The sequence below is a fragment of the Athene cunicularia genome, assembly GCF_003259725.1.
Source record: "Athene cunicularia isolate RWA chromosome 1 unlocalized genomic scaffold, athCun1 chr1_part2, whole genome shotgun sequence".
Taxonomy (NCBI): Eukaryota; Metazoa; Chordata; class Aves; order Strigiformes; family Strigidae; genus Athene; species Athene cunicularia.
In genome coordinates, this window is record NW_020799092.1 from 81,004,140 (window position 1) to 81,023,355 (window position 19,216).

The window sequence follows — 19,216 nt, forward strand, 5'->3', positions numbered from 1 at the left end:
CCAGCGCCAGGCCCCGAGGGAATGGCCTCAAGCTGCCCAGGGCAGGGTCAGGCTGGCTCTGAGGAAGGATTTCTGTGCAGAAGGGGCTGTTGGGCGTTGGAATGGGCTGCCCAGGGCAGGGGGGAGTCCCCGGGATCCCTGGAGGGGTTGAAGAGTCGGGCTGAGCCAGCGCTGAGGGATCTGGGGGAGTTGGGAACGGTCAGGGGGAGGGTCATGGTGGGGCTGGAGGAGCCTCAAGGGCTTTTCCAACCCAGATGATTTTGTGATCCTGGGCTGATCCCACCTGACTTTTCCAGCAAGACCGGTGCTCACAGCCCCATGTCTATGTTTTGGGGCCATCTCACCAGTTCCTGGTGGTCAGGTGCAGGTGCTGTCTTGTAGCCGTAGGGGAACATGAGCATCTGGGAGTAGCTGTGGATGGAGATGACCGATTTGACATTCCCGTGGCCGCGGATGAAGTCCACGATGGCTTTTACTTCTCTCTCGGAGTGGGCGTACGGGCCGTGGTAGGTCTCGGAGCAGGGATTGCTGCTGGAGCCAGAGCCTGGGGCATGGCAGAGGAGGCACCATGCAGAGAGGCTGCCCCCGGGAAGGGTTTCTAACCCCCTCCCCCCCAAGTTTCTCCCCTCTAGAAGGAAGTTTTGATGCTTTGAGGCACAAGCATTGCCCAGGGTGGGGACGTGGTGGCCCAGCTCTCACCTCCGAATCCAGCGTCCCAGTTCCGGTTGGGGTCCACGCCGACGCAGGAGGAGCCGGCGTTGATGGACCTCGTCTTGCGCCACATGCGGTTCTAAGAGCAGAGGGAGGGGGAGCGAGACCACTGTGGGGCTGTGAATCCCACCCCCTCGGGGGGGACAGCTGGTCCCCTCCTGCCCAAGCATCTCCAGGGATGGCAGGAAACCACCCCCACCCCCTCACTGTCCCACGTGGGAAGGAACATCCCTCCCCAACTCAAAAAACGTGGCCAGTGACAAGCGTTAGGACAGGTTCCACCCCCCCAGCAGAGTTCCTGCACTCACGGAGCTGTGGGTGAAGGCGAAGCCGTCGGGGTTGGTGACAATCTCAAAGAAGATGTCCATGCTGTCCAGGATGGCGGTGATGGAGGGGTCCCGGCCGTACTCCGTGGCGATCTGCACAGGGAGGGGGGTGAGAGCGGCGTCGGTGCCCCTCGGGGATGAGGGATGTAACCGAGTGGCACCGTGGGGAGGTGTTAAAAAAAGGACTGGGGTAAGATTTGAGGGTCCCACGTTCCCAGGGCACGTGGTTACCTTGTTGGCCGTCCAGATGCCGGTGGCTTGGGTGATCCATTCCCGCGAGTGGATGCCCGTGTCCAGCCAGATGGCCGGCCGCTTCGACCCCCCGGTGCTGAACTGGACAGGGAGTGGGGGGATGTCAGCCCCGTGCCCTCCCAGGGCTGGGCAAAACGAGGGTGCCCCACCCCGTACCCACCTTCAGCACATAGAGGGGCCTGTTCTCGTAGCTTTGCCCGATCTGGATCTTGCTAACGAGGCTGGGATGATCGTCCACCAGCGTGTCCATCCAGTTGTAGATCTGAAAGGAGGAGCTGCTGGGTCATGAGGCTCACCCTGGCTTTTTTTGTTGGTTTTCTGTTTGGTTTTTAGGGTATCCAGCAACCAGATGCAACACGCAGAGCTTCCCTGGAGAAGAACCTGGTGCTTCCCTGGAGAAGACCAGGTGCTTGGACCTCTGTGCGAACAGGGAGGAGCACGTCACAAAGGTTTTTGCAAAAGCTGTGAGGGGAAAAAAAAATCTCTGAGATCACCCCAAACCATCACAGCCTCAATCAGCCACCCACTGGGCTCCACGCACAGGGTTTGTCCTCCAAAATGAAGTTGAAGATGTCTTCCAGCGAGGTGGGGAGATGCCAGGGGAGGCCATGCTGCACGTGGAGGGATGCTCGGTCTCCTGGCTCAGCTAAAACCTTCACCCAAGGAGGAGAAACGTGTCCCGGGGGGGGGTCTCACCTGCCACCACGAACGTCACCACATGGATGCAACCATGGCACAGGCTGAGCGTGACGCCAGCGAGACAAAATGAATGTTCAGCAGAGCAAAAAGTACCTCATCTAGCGTGTGGTAGGAGGCAAAATCAAACGTGCTGGTGCTTCTCTCCATCCTCCTAGACTTCATCATGTTTTTCTTTTCCTCATCCAATAATTCCTATTGCGGAGGGAAAAAAACAAAACATCAAACAGGCTGGAAGGAGCAGGGGGTTGGGGTTTTCTTCCATCTCCTCATGGTTTCCAACTTTTTAGACCTTCTCTTGGAACTGAACTGCAGGAGCTCATCCCGCTCCCCGCTGCAGCCCTTACCTGCACGTCCTCGATCATGATGCTGTAGGAGATTCTATTGGACTCCAGGAAGATTTTGACTGCTTGGAGGCTGTGGAAGGGCACCCGCAGGTCGGCTGGGTGGCCGGGTCGGGTGGGGTGACGCCAAAAGTCAACCTGGTGTGAAGGAGAGGAGAGAGTTTGGCCTCGTCTCGTGCTGCTGCTCATCCACTGAGCTCCCCAGGACCAAGACGGGGCTTGTAAGTCTCCCATGAGGGATCTGAAATGATCTTTGGGCAAGTTTTGGGACATGCAGGGCTACCAGGATGGGTCGGGGTCCCTCTGCCTCACTCAGTGGAGCTTCCACAGAAACATCCTTCAGCTTGTTGGCTGCAAACGTCCCTCTGACTGACGAGTACTTGTGATTGGAGCAGATGTGGCAAGACACCGAGGTCACTGCACGCCCGGTTTGCTCTTTGATTTGATAGAGGTAACTCCTGACATCAGCTTTGTACCACCGGTCCCTCTCCTGCTGCTCCCACTGCTTAAATTTATCACCAGGATTCACCCCACACATCAAGCAAGGTGAACACCGCTGGAGCAGAGTTGTAATTATGTCACCTGAGACCCAAAAAATGCAATGACATTTTAGATCTGCATGCTCAGCCTGCGTACGACGATGCTGCCAGTGGCCAGGGCGTTCTTGCTTCGTTTGAAACAGGAGAGCTGAGCTCAAGGTGCCCCAAGCTAAATATTATATCGTGATAAATTACACGTAGCCAAAATGGGAAGGAAAATTGGATGGGAGGTCAAAAGGAGGGAGCCCTGGATGTCACCAGGGTCTCTGTTGTAGAGCGGGGCACACGCGAGGCCCCGTTGCGGCTCACCTGCAGCTCCGCCCGCTCGCCCAGCCCCCTGAGCAGGGTGATCTGCTCCTCCTCGCTGGCCATGACACGGAGGACCTGGTCCCTGCGGGGAGGCAGAGCCGTCAGCGCCTGCGGGAGGGCTCCCGGCCCCGGGGATGGGAGCTGAGCCTCCAGGGCCCATCACGAGCCCATCACGGGTGGAGGCTGCGAAAGGTCTGCGCTGGCTCAGTTGGGTTGGAGAGTGCATCAGTTGGTGGAGGTTTGGTGGCGAGAGTGAAAAACGCAAGTTTAGAACAGCCACGATGGGGAAAAAGAGCAAGTGCCACAGAGCCCGAGGTGGTCTCCATCCTTCCTCTGATCACAAGAGCTCCCCAAATGTTAGGAAATATCTGATATATCAATACCTTCTGTCAATTTATCAATATCGAATATCTTGAGATTTATATAAATATATATTTATATATCCTGCTGATATGTAAATATCGAATGTATAGATATATAAAAATATCTAACAACAGATATGAAAATATCTATCAATATATCAATATAAGATATATAAAGATATATATCTCTAATATATTGATATCTTCTGTCAAAATAGAAATATAAATATCTAATATAAATATATATCGATACGTAGAAAATATCAATATCTTCTGTCAGTATATAAATAGATATCGATACGTATAAAAATATCTAATATATTGATGTCTTCTGTGGATATATAAATATCTAATATATCAATATAGATGAAAATAGTATATTGATTTCTGTTGGTATAGAAATATCTAATATATTGATATATATGGAAATATTTAAGATATCGATATCTTGTCAATATAGAAATATCTAATATATCAATAAATAGAGAAATATCTAGTATATTGATATCTTCTGTTGATATATAAATAATATGTCGATATATATGAAAATATTTAAGATATCGATATCTTGTCAATACAGAAATATCCAATATATCAATATAGAGAGAAATATCTAATATTTTTATATCTTCTGTTGAGATATAAATATGTATTGATATATAACTATCTACTATATTGATTTATATATGCAAATATCTAAGGTATCGATATCTTCCCTGCCTCAGCCGGGCTGGGCTCGCCCAGGGCTGGCCGGGAAGGCAATGCTCTCCCGCGGCAGCGAGGTCTCCCCAGCTTGGGCCAGTCCTTCCCCTGGCAAAGCTCCGGGTGCTGCTCTCGGGCTTTGAGCACCCCCAAAGCTGGGCTGAAACCACATCCTTCCCGCTGTCCCCACAGCGAAAGCTGCCGCGTTTCCCTCCTTCGGGATGTCACCCAGTGGAGAGCGGACGGGGCCGGGTGTCTCCCGCCCCGGGTTCCCGATCAGGATGTTGTCCCCCCTCCACCCCCCAGCCCCCCCGGTGCTTTCGGCAGGACTCACCCCACAAAAAGCTGCTCGCTGCGGGCAGCTGCCGCCAGGGCGGCGAAGAGCAGGAGGATCTTCATGGCGAGTGGATGCAGAGGAGCCTCGGCCCCTGAGGGCATCTCTAACCCCCCTATATAGTGCTGCGGGGGCACCCCTGGGCCTTCTCACCAAGGCCACATCTGCCGTCCCCGCGGAGCCGGCAGCAGCAAACTGATAAACCGGGAACGGCTCCCGCGAGCCCAAATGTTTGTTTTATTTGGCGAAGTCAATAAAAGAGCAGCCAAATTAGGGAGGATCTGATAACATCTGGGGTCCTGCCGCGGGCAGCCGGGGAGGCTGCGTGACCAAGGTTGGCGCGAGGCGTCGTGGTCACGGTCACCACCCAACCCACGGTCGGAGGACCCCAGAGTACACACCGACACGGCGCTTTGTTTCCATGAATTTCTTTATTAGAGATGACTGTTAAGAAGTCAGTTATAATTATGATTAGCAAAGCAAGTGTCTATTACATGTTGCTACAAAATTACTAGCAGCAAAGCAAGTATATATACATATATATTTATGATTAATTACTTCTACACCCACCTATCTACATACAAAATTCAAAATATTCCAATTACCACCAGCGCCATTCCTCAAACCTCTCCCAGGAGTGGGGCCAGTTGACGACAGACAAAGCCTCACTTCAGAGACAACAGGCATCATGCAGCCCCGCGCCCCCGGCGAGGACGGTCACCTGGGGGTAACGCTCAGAGAAAGAGGGGCTTCGTTTTGGGGTCGGAAGCGAGGTATTTTGATGTCTTCCGTGTCGCTACATGAGTGGGCGCAGGACGGCGGCTCCTGGAGCAGCCGTTGCTGATTTCTGCTGTCGCAGGTCAGGTGGTTATAGTGGTTTCTTTGTTCCGTAGGTTATAGCAGAGTCTTTGTTCCGCAGGTCATAGCAGTGCCTTTGTCGGGTGCTTATCTACGATGCCTCCGCGCTCGTCAAGGATGCTCCGGGTTCCTGGGCCGGGTTCCCGGGCTGGCAGACATCATCTCGGTCAGTATTTTAGCAGATATTTGGTTTGTGGTTTTGGTTGTTTTTTTTTTTCCCCATTAAAGTCAGGTTGTCTTTCTGGTGGCACTGACAGCGGGGTCTGCAGGTGCTGCGGTCGGGGGCCTGTCACAGTTTTCTAACGTGAACGTGGTGCCGGGGATCCTCCTCTCTGCGTGGCAGGAGGGCTGTGTCCGACCTCCTGGCTGAAGCAAGGCCAAGCTCTGGGGGCAGACCAGGTCCCTCTGCGCTGGGTTTTGGAGTCCTCCGAGGATGGAGGCTCCTCAAGCCCTCAGCGATGTGTCCATCGATGTTTTTCACTCTGGTGGAAAAGTGTTTTCCTGCACCCAGCCTGGCTCACTCTTGGTTCAGCTGATGCCGCAGCAAAGAGCTTGGCTGTGTTTTCTCAGCCGCCTTGTAGGGATGGGAGGGCCCCTGTTAGGTTCCTCGGGCCCATCTCCCTCAGCATCCCACCGTGGGACACTCCCATCCCTCTTGGTGGGGACTTGCTCCGGGCCTTTTCAGTGGCAGGGGTCCAAAATCTGGCTCCAGCCATCACCAAGCCCCCACACTGGCTGCACGTGGCCTCAAGTCCACAAACGGTTGGACAAAGCTTCAAAGCCACGGGTCTACAACCCCGGCCGAGGCTCCTCGGGCTCTGCAGCTCCTGCCCACTGCTCACAGGCGGCAACGGGTCAGCCAGGTCCCCGAGCCAGCCGCGTGCCCTCCCCGTCAGCAGGGTTTTCCCAGGGGTGGTTTTGGCCCTTTCAGAAGGGTCAGTTTGAGAAGCAGGTGCCACCAAACAGGGCCAAGAGGGGAGAAAATGGGCTGCCCCGCACCCCAAAACGCCTAGACTTAACCCAAAACTAAACCCACCTTCACCTTCCCGCCCCAGCCAACAGCCCTGTGGCCTTTGAGTCTGAACTAATATTTTACTGGCTGCATCAGGTGTGTGTGCTCTGAGGCGGAGCTGACAGAGCAGTGGGTAACTCCCCAGCTGCTGGGGGCAGCACAGGACACAGTGATAAACGCGTTTTAGACTCAATGTTGACCGCAACAGCAACAGGGATTGCTGATCTCATTAATCTCTGTGTGCACACCCCGAGCTGTGTGTGCTTAATCCCCAAGAAATTAGCAGGTGGAACGAGAGGAGGGAGGCAGGTTCTTGAGGGATGGGGATAGGCTGTGCTGGGGGAGAGCAGGCATCCTCCCACCACCATCCTCCCTCTAACTGTGCCCACTGGGCACAGCTGGGAGGGAAAAAAAGGGCAGGACAAATATATTAGACCAGGAGACCCCCACCTCCCACCAGCGGCTGAGGACTTGGCAGCATCTTGAGGCTCATTAAAGGAAATTAAATTAATCAGTCTCACAGCCTAGGTTATGCTGCTTAACATCAGACCTTCCACAGCAGCATGTTCTGCCCCCAGAAGCTCTGGCAGAGTCCCCACGTAAAAAAAAAAAAAAAAAAAAAAAGAAATTCTTGCCTGGACAGAAATTCCTCCCTTCCTCTAGACAGCCAACGGGCACTACCAGAGCGTAAGGTGGGCTCTTCCTCGTCCCTGTTCCTACTGTGGTTTGTTGAGACAGACCACAACCGTGTCTTAAAATAATCTGTGGGGTCAACCACATACATCGAGAGGCAGCAAACAAGACGAGTGTTAAAAGTTTTTTATGTGCAGACACGTAGCACTGTAGGAGGAAAGCACAGAGGGGTTTTATTCAGCCGGGTGCCGTATCGTTACAGCCGTCCAAGCACGCCAAGGGAGGAGGATTTATGGGGTTGCAGCTCCAGCTGATTCCCACCCCAGCTCTTAGTACGAATTGTCTCGCACGTGCTCCATGATTGTTTTCAGACCCAGCCAGGTCTCCTCGGCAGTTGGGATAATTTGGCTGGCCGGCAGGAGGAAACCGTAGCGACCCGTGTCTCGCAGCTCGAAGGCGAAAGAGTATTTGATGCCGTAATCGTAGCTCCAGTCAATGCTGCCTCCACTGGCTTGGTCTGCAAGAGAAGAGCCAAAGAGCCGGAGGGTGAACGGAGGCTTGATTTGGGTCCTGCTGCCCTGCTTTTTATAGCCACGAGGGACAAGTGTTAGGTTTTTATGTGAACGCTCAGCTCCGATGTTTGTTTGGCGGTGTCACTGCTGCCAAGAGGGAGAGCCCTTGGCAGGGGGACAGGGACTGTTCACAGAATCCCAGAATCATCTGGGTTGGAAAAGCCCTTGAACATCCTCCAGTCCACGGATGGGGACTCCCCCCCTGCCCTGGGCAGCCCATTCCAACGCCCAACAGCCCCTTCTGCACAGAAATCCTTCCTCAGAGCCAGCCTGACCCTGCCCTGGGCAGCTTGAGGCCATTCCCTCGGGGCCTGGCGCTGGCTCCTTGGCTCCAGAGACTCATCCCAGCGGGTTCTGTATCTGATCACCCAGTGGTTTATCTCACCCACTGTCTCATCAAGAGAAAGTTCAAGAGATACCAGAAAATCCCAAGGAAGTGGGAAATCTCCCAATAGTCAGCAATCAGCTTTGTGCTGATGTAACGGGTGGTTGTGGAGAAAACAGAGCCAGACTCTTCTTGGAGCTGGGCAAAAGGACGAGTGGCACCAAACAAATTGCCACACAGGGGAAAATTGTGGTTGGATATTGGGGAAAAAGAAAATCCCGTTGGGAAATTTTGGGGTGGGCTCGAAGAAGCTGTGGGATTTGTCTTTAGAAATAGCAAACCAAATCAAAACAATTAACCAAAGCTCATCTGAGCAAAGCCCTAAACAACCTAATCCAGCTTTAAATTCAGCTCTGACTCCACAGCCTGCCTGCTTTCGGCAGCGGCTAGACTAGAGACCTCCAGAGGTCTGTGACATTTGAATTACCATCATGAGATCCTTATCGCCTCAAAGATGTTGTCACAGCTGTGATGCAAAGGAAAGGAAAATATGGATGAGCAAAGAGGGCTGAGAAGGGGTGGGGACAGCACGTGGTCGCATACGACCGAGGTTTCTCTTTTAACAGCGTGGCATTGCACCGGGATTTTCTTCACTCTCGTGGATGGTTAGTTATGGACGGCAGAGTTTAGCCTCTTGTTTTTTATCCTGATATCTCACTGTAATCCTTGAGTATAAAAAGCCAGCTGGACAGAGCAGAGGAAGCTAAAGCCAAGGCAGTTCGTCTCACCAGCTCGGCGTGGTCTGCAGGTTCCGTGCACTTATAGCCATAGGGGTACATCAGAAGCTGAGAGTAGCTGTGGAGCGTGAGGAACGCCCGGATGTTCCCATGATTCTTAATAAAGTTGACAACGGATCTAACTTCCACCTCTGAGTTGGCACTGGGCCCACGGTAAGAGTCAGAACAGGGATTATTACTGGCTCCAGGACCTGTTGGTGCAAAGAGGGAACAAAGGCAAACCTGTAAGAACTGGCGTTCACGAAAGGTCAGAGCAGAGCAACACAAAGCCAGGCTTTCCTAAGAACAGGTCTTCAGCCAAAGGCAAGGCCTTAAATGCTGATAAATGCTCAAAGAACAGCGACGAAGCATGAATACTCAAGGAAAGAACTTCTACACATTACTGCCTTCATCTTGTGCTCACTGGCAATTAATCCATACAAAATTATCTTGACAAAAGACAGCCACCATCCTATTTGACCATTTTCTTTCTGACCCCCTTATATTAAGGCAGCTGCTGGTCCTATGTAACAGGATCCAATCAGGTGAAAGGGCACTTCCTTCTTAGCGACAGCCAGAATCCAGAAACTTTCTTCCTACCTCCAAAACCTGCATCCCAGTTCCTGTTTGGATCAACTCCAATACACACGCTGCCTTGGTTCTTGGAGCGGGTCTTCCGCCACATGCGATTCTACAACAAACACACACAATGGCTTTGAAAAGGAGCAAATCTGGGTCCTTGCATTAAAACTGCTCCCCAGAAATAGTTGCCGTTCACCAGGAAGCGATCCTAGGCGCAAGCCTGAGATTATTTCTGATGGGCTGTCTGCCAAGATGGGCCAATGGACAGAAATCAAAGGGCTGGTGAATTTACAGGGGGTTAAGATGGGTTGGACAATTAGTATCTTTGGCTGCCCAAATTAGTATTTTTTGTAACTCCTTCATACAGCATTAAGAAATGGACTTTGAGAGCGTACATCCCTAGCATTTATTATTCACTTGGAAGAGCATGACAGCTTTCTAAACCAGTTTAGACACAGAGCATGCCTACTCACTGTGGTGTGAGTGAATACGTATCCATCAGGGTTTGTGACTGTCAGCAGAAAAATGTCCATTTTGTTCAGCAGAGAGGTGATGGATGGATCCTTCCCGTAGTCGGAGGCAATCTAAGCAGAGACACACTCTGATTATCAGCAGATTTCTTTCCTGCATGCTTACGTTCTAACAACCAGGTACAGAGGCAAGTCTGGCTTTTGGGGCAGGAAAACAAGAAGCATCAATTATCTGCTGGCCATAACTGTTCCTCGTTAGACTTCAAGCTTGGAGAGAGCAATGAATCTGTTTTATTATTTTATTCTAAAGACAGGAAGTCATTGGGAGAGGGCAACAAAATTTTCTCCTGCGTGTCCCAGAGAATGGGCAAAGGTCGGCACTAAGATTGAGGTGAATTAGCTAGGTTGGGAACATAAACCGTGCTGCACTTCTTGTGGCCTCATCATTTTCAGCAGAATGTAAATGCTCATTTACACAGAGCTGGAAGTTTGGGCACTTTTGTGGAAGGTAAGCAACCACACAGGGTTTGCCTGTGTTGGCAGACCAAAGCAGCAAACTAATCTCAAAGTCCTGGGTTATTTGTATAACTATCAGCCCTGCAGTCCTCAATAATTTCACCTGGACTAGTACATTCTGTCTACCTAAGCTTCTCCCAGCTGCTCTAACAACACACAGCAATTTTCAATTCTTTGTCCTGGCAACTGCCATATTCTCTCTGGAGCTGGCTGTGTTTTAAGAGGGGTGAAGGAGAGTTAGCAGAGCTGGTTAAACGCATACAGGTGTGATATACTTTTAAATTGTCAGAGGCATTGCTAAGATTAAAAAAAAAGAAAATGAATCACTGCTGAAGCGACCTTTCTAGCTATCCATATCGCACTCGCTTGGGTGACCCACTCTCGGGAATGGATGCCGGCATCTAGCCAGATTGCGGGACGGTTGCTTCCTCCAGTGCTGAACTGTCAAAGAAAACAGAAAGTTTTAAAACTCCCACTGATGCCTTTTAGTCAAGAACATCCTGTGTAGAGTGGGATGCTTTGGACCAAATTGTGCTGTATCTGTAATGCACATGTATATTAGCACATGTCTACATACAGGCAGGCACAGGTTCTGTGATCTATGCTGTACCTTGAGCACATACAGAGGCCGTTTTTCATAGGATTGCCCGATCTGGAGCTTACTGATGATGTTGCTGTACTCAGACACAAGATGATCCAGCTCTGCATAAATCTGAAAAGAAAAGTCATGGTACCATTTACATGTGTGTATCGTACCACCCAGAACAACTGTAGGACCTGATGAAAACTACTTTTCTCTCCTTTTGCCTTCGTTACTGTGATCCCTTCAAAGCCCCATCCCACCTTACGTCGGTGTAGGCAGTGCTGTTCCTAATGTCACAAAGAAAAGGAAGCACCGCCGTATCATCAAGATCTACTTATTTCAGGAAGAAGTTCAAAACCCTCTTTAAGAACTTCTGGTAATAAAAATACCTTACCCTCTGCTCTGCTTGATAGCTACCGGCTTCCTGTATTTCCCTACTTCAAGATTAATTTATTTCTCAATTTCTTTTGAGGGTTTTAGGAAGGGTTTTGGCAGAACTCTGCAGAAGAGTTTATAAAAACACATTGACCAACACTTGCCTGTTCCAACACCATCAGGGAGAGCACTGGTTCGTTATACTGACCACACAATTAATACATTTAAAAACAAAATCATGGGCAAAAGAAGCTGGAAATACATTTTATATCCTAATATAGGATGTTTAATTGAAGACAGCATGAAAAAAGGGCAGCAAAAAGAATCCTCTTCCCCCAGAGCTGAGGCACTCACAGAATCCAGAGAGTGGTAAGTTCCATAGTTGAAGCTGTTGCTGCTGCGATCCCTCTGTTGATTGTAGGCCATATCTTCCTTTTCTTTATCAAGAACAACCTAAAAGAAGCCATTCAAATGTTGAGAAAAGCCTCCTTAATTTGCAAACTGCTGACCAGATGTTTATCTTCAATAACAAAATGGTGGTGGTGCTGCATACTGGCTTCAGCCCCAAACTTCCCACAGCCCTAAAGCAAACTGATGCTTCTGCCGAATGTAACTGTAGCAAAGTGGGCAAGAATACCAGAGTTTAAATGGTCAGCACTGGGTTTTAAACACTTCTTAAGATGAACAAGAATAGTGTTGGAAAGCTTTGAGGGGGAAATAAAAAAAGCAGCGTTTCTGCTGACTTTAGATGCTATTACTGTTCATGAAGAAACGCTGCATTAGTGCCCTAAGTGGGTGTCTTTTCTCTCACACGGTGTTGTACAGTTCTCTCAGATTATGATCCTGAACTACTCTTCACAGTTTACTGAATTATGAGTAGCATTAGCACTGTGATTCCCAAACGTTTGGGGCCAAAAGACCACACAAAGTTCCTCAGGGCTTATTAGAAGAGCCCCGTGGAGCAGATGAGTTTACTGATGTCACTATTCACCATGGTTTCAGAGAGCATCTGCAGATCTCCACAGCTTCCCAGTGCAGCTGTGATCCACAGATCATCTCTCAGAAATTAATCCACAGACTACAAAAGTAAGGGCAGGACCTCATGGACAGGAGAGTATAGAAGAGTCCGTGTTAATGAAAGAGGCCAGACTGTGAATCAGGATTTGTTTCCAAAGAATATAAAAGCTAAATACGTGCCAATGGCATTGCCTACCTGCAGGTCTTCGATCAGGATGGAGTACTCAATGCCATGGGACTCCAGGAAGGCTTTGACTTCTTGGAGGCTGTTAGCGGGGATTCGCACATCCACGGGGAGCATAGGGGTGGAGGGATTTATCCAGAAATCAAGCTGAAAAAGAGAAAGGAAAATGGATTTGGTTTAGGGAAAGCGTTCTGCAAACAGCTCTTCTAAAGCTTTAGAAATGCTGATTTCCCCCAAATGGAATGACTCCTGCAGCATTGCACCCCGCCATGCGTACAGCGCGCTCCATTCTTCAGCGTGGCCTCACCACAACCTTGTACCAGTTAACATGACAAACCCACCAAAAAAAAAAAAAAAAAAAAAAGTCAGCATTTCCACCAACTTCAGAACTTCAGTCATACAAGCAAGAGGAAGTTTTAGTCTTCTGTAATGATTATTTTACTCTTCTCCCTTTTACCAGAAATAGTTTCAAGAAAAGCTTTGTATTACGGTATTAGACAGTATGAAAGCTGTTGGGTTTATTTCTCCTTTGGTAGGGCTTTTCTAAATTTTCATTTCTATACTATTCAAATCAATATTTTTAAAGAAAGTGGTAATAAAAATTCTCACCAATGACAATAAGAACAATAATAACATAGAATTTTATAGTGTCTTTTGCTGTTTCAATACAGTGTAGACTAATAAATTCCTCCCACAACGCTGAGAGACAAGAACGAAAACATTAGCATCCCCACTTTAAAGACAAGCTTTTTCATACTAAGATTAAGAGCAGATCAGTTCAAATGTGATTGTAAACCCAGCAGGAAAAATATTTTTAATGTAATTGCAGGCACTCCTGAATACCAGGGTGCTACTAGAACTGGCAGATCAAACTCCAAGTATTGACACAGCAAATTTATTTATGGCAGCTGCCACAAAATGGTACGAACCTTTCAAATGTGATGCAAAGTCCTACCCTGAAAAGCCCCACCCCAGTCTGAAACGTTAAAAAAAAAATGGTCTCTGTGGTAATAACATACCTCCAGGTGTTCAAGTGATTCCAGCAGCTGTAACTCCTTAACTTCCTCCTCATTTCTTGTCTTGATTCGGAGAACCTGGTGCCTGCAATAAATCAGTAACTCTTCAGAAACAGTCTCAGACAGGGCTCTGGTTGAACAAGCTCATTATTGAGATGATGAATGTGGTGGGTAGTTACTTGGATGTTACCATATGGGCTTCTTCAATGCAGCTGACTTCATGTCACACAAGAGTTCTACCAACCACCTGCAGGGCCGGCCTGCTCTTTGTGCACTAGGTTAGTAACTAGTTAAATGGCAACTTTTAAGATTTCATCATAACCAAGACATCAAGTGGATGAGTTTTTAATTGCTTACAAGGATCAGTCTTGAATCAACGAGTTATTTTTTTGTCAACAGCTTACAGAAAGAAATATTCTGGTTGAGTTTGCAAACGCTGTATAGTAGGGACCACTGTACAACAAAGAAAACCAGCTCTTAAATACGGATTAACTTCACCTTTCTTCGGATTAATCAAAGACTGTTGACAAACTTCCCTGTGTTGTCAGAAGGTGATAGCATCAGAGGGTGGCTTGCACCATTCCAGGTGCAATGAATCACCGTCTGGAAGTACCTCACTCTGCTGGTTACAGAGATAACCTCGGCGATTAACTCAGACCGTGCGTTGTACGACGTACAGTGATCACAACGTACAGTCTCTACGTGGTTTATAGATCACTAAAAACATATATCCCCTTCACATACACGATGTTCCAGGCTGCTTGGTGAAACAGGTACAAGCAAACAGTTCCACGAGGACAGGCTGATCTAACTGCAGCCTACAACTGCTTGAAGGGGAGTTACAAAAAAAAAAAAAAAAGACAATCTCTTCTCTACGGGGGTAGATGATAACAAGGGGAAACAGCTCCATGCCCTGTGCTGAGCAGGAGGGTGGATGAAAACTTCTGGAGGTCTCTTCCACCTAATGCTTTCACGAAATGACAAAAGGGTCTACAAACTGTAAGTGTATGCAACAGTTGGGGGACAGAAGATCCTATCCTGGAGAACCAAGGGGGATTCTGGAGGAAACCTGGGAGCCACAAGGAATAATCAGTCGGAAGTACAGCCCGGGATCAATGTTGTCAACACAAGCATGGATGTGCTCCTTAGCTGTATAGCCTGGCTTATGCAAGTGAGCTGAGCTTAACGCTGCATTTACAACCGACATTTTGTGGTTAAAGAATTTGGTGTGTTTGTTTTCATTCTCTTCCTTCGGCATCTGCCTTTGGCCACTGTTGGAGCCAGAGCAAAAGTCCACTGAGTCCCATATTCTGACGTGGCCCAGCTGCTCTGCTGGCACCCACTGCAAACAGTGCTGAAAAATGGAGACAACTCAGAGCAAATCGACATGAATAACTGCAGAACTGGAAAACACATCTTAAGGCAGGGTAAACAAGGGACTTGGCATATGAGCTCAGTTATGTGTGTGTTTATTTACTAGCGTGGCCTCAGCTGCTGAGCAGAGACAGTCATTAATACGAGGTTCTTGAGTCAGGCCAGCTGAGGTATAAGACTCTTGTTGAACCAAGTTAAATCAACACTGAAGGCACTTTACCATATTAATAATTTATCATTGGATTCTCCACCACCATAAACTTTATTTCTGAACTGGATTCTTCTGTAAAGAGGAGATGAGGCTCATTAACCACGGCTACTGGACACTACTGACTAATGAATTCACAATAATCCAGTCTACATTATGCCAGAGCCCAGATTAAATGATCAAAATAACTTCTCCTGGCTTTACAAATCCTAGGGTTTTAGAATATTATGTGTATTATTTCTTAATCCTAATCCTTACACCTTCAGATGTATTTAGAAAGGCTGTGAAGACAATTGATCATCTAAAGAGAAATAAGAATCTTCAAAACCAAAGGGAAGCTAGTGGCCTTTCTGATCCAAGGCCAGGTTCTGGTCTGTCAGCTCTTCTTTGTGCCAGACCAGATCTGTCTATCTGAACACTCAAGATTTGCAGCAAGGTTCAGCTCTGGATCAAGGCTTGAGAATGCTCCCTAGGTACAGCCAAAGCCAAGACAAAGCTTTGGTGAACATGAATTTAGGGGCTCAAGTCCACAGCAAGACCCTTCTCCTTAGAAAACCCAAATGAAAGTAGAGAAGGGTTCCCTCTCTAGCAATGACAAGTGGTGTCCTCAGGGGCTGGGACCAGTTTAACATCTTTGTTGGGGACATGGACAGTGGGATCGAGGCACCCTCAGCGAGTCCCCTGATGGCACCGAGCTGTGTGCTGTGGTGACACGCTGAGGGAACGATCCATCCAGAGGGACCTGGACAGGCTGGAGAGGGGGAACATGCAAACTCCATACAGTTCAACGAGGGCAAGGTCCTGCCCATGGGTTGGGACAGTCCCAAGCACAAACCCAGGCTGGGCGAGGAGGGGATGGAGAGCAGCCCCCAGGAGAAGGACTTGGGGGGTGGAAAACTGCCTGTGAGCCACCAATGTGTGCTGGCAGCCCAGAAAGCCAACTGTGCCCTAGGCTGCACCCAGAGCAGGGTGGGCACAGGGCCAGGGGGGGATTCTCCCCTCTGCTCTGCTCTGGGAGACCCCCCTGCAGGGCTGGGTCCAGCTCTGGGGCACCAACAGCAGAAGGACACGGACCTGCTCCAGCGGGGCCAGAGGAGGCCACGGAGATGCTGGGGGGGCTGGAGCCCCCCTGTGAGGACAGGCTGGGAGAGTTGGGGGGTTCAGCTGGAGAAGAGAAGGCTCCGGGGAGACCTTAGAGCGGCCCCCCAGGGCTGAAAGGGGCTGCGGGAAAGCGGGGGGGCTCCTGCTCAGGGAGGAGGGATAGGTTGAGGGGGAACGGGGTTAAACGGACAGAGGGGAGATTTAGATGAGATCTAAGGGAGAAATTGTTCCCTGTGAGGGGGGTGAGGCCCTGGCACAGGCTGCCCAGAGAAGCTGTGGCTGCCCCCTCCCTGGAAGGGTTCAAGGCCAGGCTGGACGGGGCTTTGGGCAACCTGGGCTAGTGGAAGGTGGCCCTGCCCAGGGCAGGGGGTTGGACTAGATGGGCTTTAAGGTTCCTTCCAACCCAAACCATTCTCTATGATTCCTTCAAATACTGGAGTACCAAAGCAACAAGACAAAGTCAGCCATAAAAAGCAAAGAATGTGCCCCAAGCAGATTTTGTAAAGTTAAGATCATGAAAAACAACAACTGGATAACAGAGCCTTAAATGAAAGGTCTTCCACAAAAGCATAACTCACCCAACAAAAGTTTCCAGGCACAAGGAAACCCCGAAGAGGGCACTGAAGATCAAAATCAGCTTCATGTTTGATGTGAAGTTCAACTCAGCCTAGCAAAGGTGAATTTATACAGGACTCGTTAAGAAACCCTTTCGAAGATAAAACACATCTGTATTTCATGTGACTAAATTCTCACATTTATCAGATCTTTCAAGGCAATCAACAGATAGGAGACCAATTTCACCTCCAAAAAAATATTTTCCACTGACACATTGGAACCTGTAAGGGAGGAATTGTTCCCAAAGCTTCGCCCTCGGAGCTCCTCAGTGTCCTTTTACACATTTTTTTTTAGATAAACAGGGACAAACTGAACATCATCCCAGGTCTTACTGGGGTGAGGAGCTCTACCCGTAGACTCTTGGACATTGGTTTTCCTTTGATAGATTCCTGTTAGCACACTCCTACAAGGAGGCAGCCAGCAGAAATGCCTCACTCCAGCAAAAATACTCAACGTGAGTGATTGTTTTGAAGGATGAACTCTGGGTCCTGCCTGCTATGCAACAAATTGTCTCTGATAAGGCCATGCTATAGATTCACTCTTATATACAAGTTACACAGTTCTAGATATAAGCCAGAGAGTTTAAATGTATTTATTGAAATTATTAGCACTTTGCTAATCTTCAGCTGGGATGGTTCCAGACAGATCCAGCCAGCTGGTGTTTCAAGTAAATTAAGACAGCAGCAAGATTCACATGAAAGCAAGTTGTGGAGTAAGAGCAGAAAAAAGCCTTGGATGAACGAGAGTTTAGAGGAGCTCAACTCTGCAGCTAGAGCTTTCTCCAGTGACAGGCTTGCTAGACATCCTCTTCTAACGAAATACCCTTCTCAGAAAGAGGGGACACAGGTTTGAGGAAGTGCTGGAAGAGCCAGGTCCCCTCAGCTTTACAGCACCCACAGGGCTGTTCCCTGATCCAGTAGCTCTCTTGTGCTGGGCTCAGTCTACGTCTCTCTTCACAGGGAAGAGCCTCCATTTTGTTCACCCTCCATGTCCAGATATTTGAGTTGTCGTTATCGATAATGGCGATGGGCAGTCTCCTGCCTGAGCTTTGGGAAACATCTCTCTTGCCTTTGGTCGTGGGAACACCCGGCTGAGGTTGTTCCAGAATGACAGGTAGAGCCAGAGGGCTGTAGGACAAGACTTTTTGTTCATCCCATTAAAAACGTTACTAAGAGCCAGGTGCTGACTGTGCTGTAATACCTGCAGAAGAGATTCCTGAGAACTACCACGGGACAGAAGGGAGATGGTTCAGCCGCTCTGTAATCAGCCTCAGGAGAGGAAGGAAGTCTCTGACAATCCCCAGAGGAAGCTGTTGATAAAATCTCACCTGTGTCAAACTTCCCTTAATCTCCACTCCCACCCTACTCCTCCACAGCCAGGGCAGAGGCTTCTTGTCATGTGCTCACAGCAGCCTCCAAGCAAGTCTTTTGTAAGGCCAGACCTCATATTTTTGGGAACAAAAAGAGCCTCAGGCAGGGATTCTGTCTCTTTTGACACACAGAAATGAGTCATCCTGCAACTGTTGTATCTTGGGGGCACACTGGAGAACATAAGCTCTGCAGGTAGGTATGTTCCTGCGAGTTGCCAGGTCTTTGAGGTTTAACCCAACCCAGTCCTTGAGAAACAAGACCTCCACTCCCCTCAGTGTAAATCAGATTATCACAAGTTTATCCTAAGAGACAGGAACCATCATGAGAATTTCCTGCTTCTAACACTACAGTGATTTTGGTGGAAATCCAATCCCACCTGTAGTTTATGGCCTTCAACATTTCATAAAGAACCAGCAGACTGTCCACACCGCCTCCTGCAGATTCACTCTTTGAAAACAGGAAGGAGAGACTTAATTTGAGGCAAAATTATAGCTTGCTTCATTACTCATGTCACATCCTGCATGGATTTAAAGGCTGCCAAGAGATCCCGCCAAACATGATGTCAGGGTCTAAAGGGCTCCAAGTGCCCTGACCAGCCTCATCTGGGGCCTCCACCCACTGTGTTCAAGGAACTGCATTTAAACCCAGACTTTTGTACCTACTAATCCCCACTGAAATGGCTACGGAAGCCTCGAGCACTGTGACCTCCCACTATAGCCATAAGGCCCTGCAGAGTTTGGAGATCAACCTTGAACCACAGAGGAAGTGCTATGGGAGAAGCCTCTGCGGTGCTCAGATCCCAAAACACCCGAGCAAATAGGGGAGCAGCAAGAGCAGGGGTGCACTGCCACAGCAAGCCAGAAACCAAAGGTGACAGCAAGGCAGGCGAGGGTAGAGAGCTCACCACAGCAGCACGGACCCAAACGAGAGGAGTGGAGCAGGTCTGGTGGCTCCGACCAGGAAAAACCACAATCCGGATCCTCAGGGAAACGCAGTCACACAGCAGGTCTGGCCAGGATGTCAAGAGCTACAAGCCCAAGTCCACCGGGCACCC

At 49.1% G+C, this 19,216-nt stretch overlaps 2 protein-coding genes across 2 annotated transcripts; both read right to left on the bottom strand.

Annotated features, from left to right (window-relative positions):
- Window positions 1–308: 308 nt before the first annotated feature.
- Window positions 309–5,591, bottom strand: LOC113491262 (carboxypeptidase A1-like). The gene is made up of 9 exons (XM_026868029.1): window positions 4,576–5,591; window positions 3,178–3,259; window positions 2,333–2,467; window positions 2,082–2,180; window positions 1,450–1,551; window positions 1,269–1,370; window positions 1,020–1,130; window positions 700–790; window positions 309–544 (listed from the first exon to the last, which is right to left on the bottom strand). The coding sequence occupies exons 1-9, from the start codon at window positions 4,677–4,679 to the stop codon at window positions 309–311; spliced, it is 1,062 nt and encodes a 353-aa protein (XP_026723830.1). The 5' UTR covers window positions 4,680–5,591.
- A 1,518-nt stretch (window positions 5,592–7,109) lies between these two features.
- On the bottom strand, window positions 7,110–19,216 carry CPA2 (carboxypeptidase A2). Its single transcript, XM_026868369.1, has 11 exons — window positions 19,120–19,216; window positions 16,756–16,844; window positions 13,498–13,579; window positions 12,491–12,625; window positions 11,632–11,730; window positions 10,930–11,031; window positions 10,659–10,760; window positions 9,807–9,917; window positions 9,352–9,442; window positions 8,726–8,963; window positions 7,110–7,651 (listed from the first exon to the last, which is right to left on the bottom strand). The coding sequence occupies exons 2-11, from the start codon at window positions 16,818–16,820 to the stop codon at window positions 7,408–7,410; spliced, it is 1,269 nt and encodes a 422-aa protein (XP_026724170.1). The 5' UTR covers window positions 16,821–16,844; window positions 19,120–19,216; the 3' UTR covers window positions 7,110–7,407.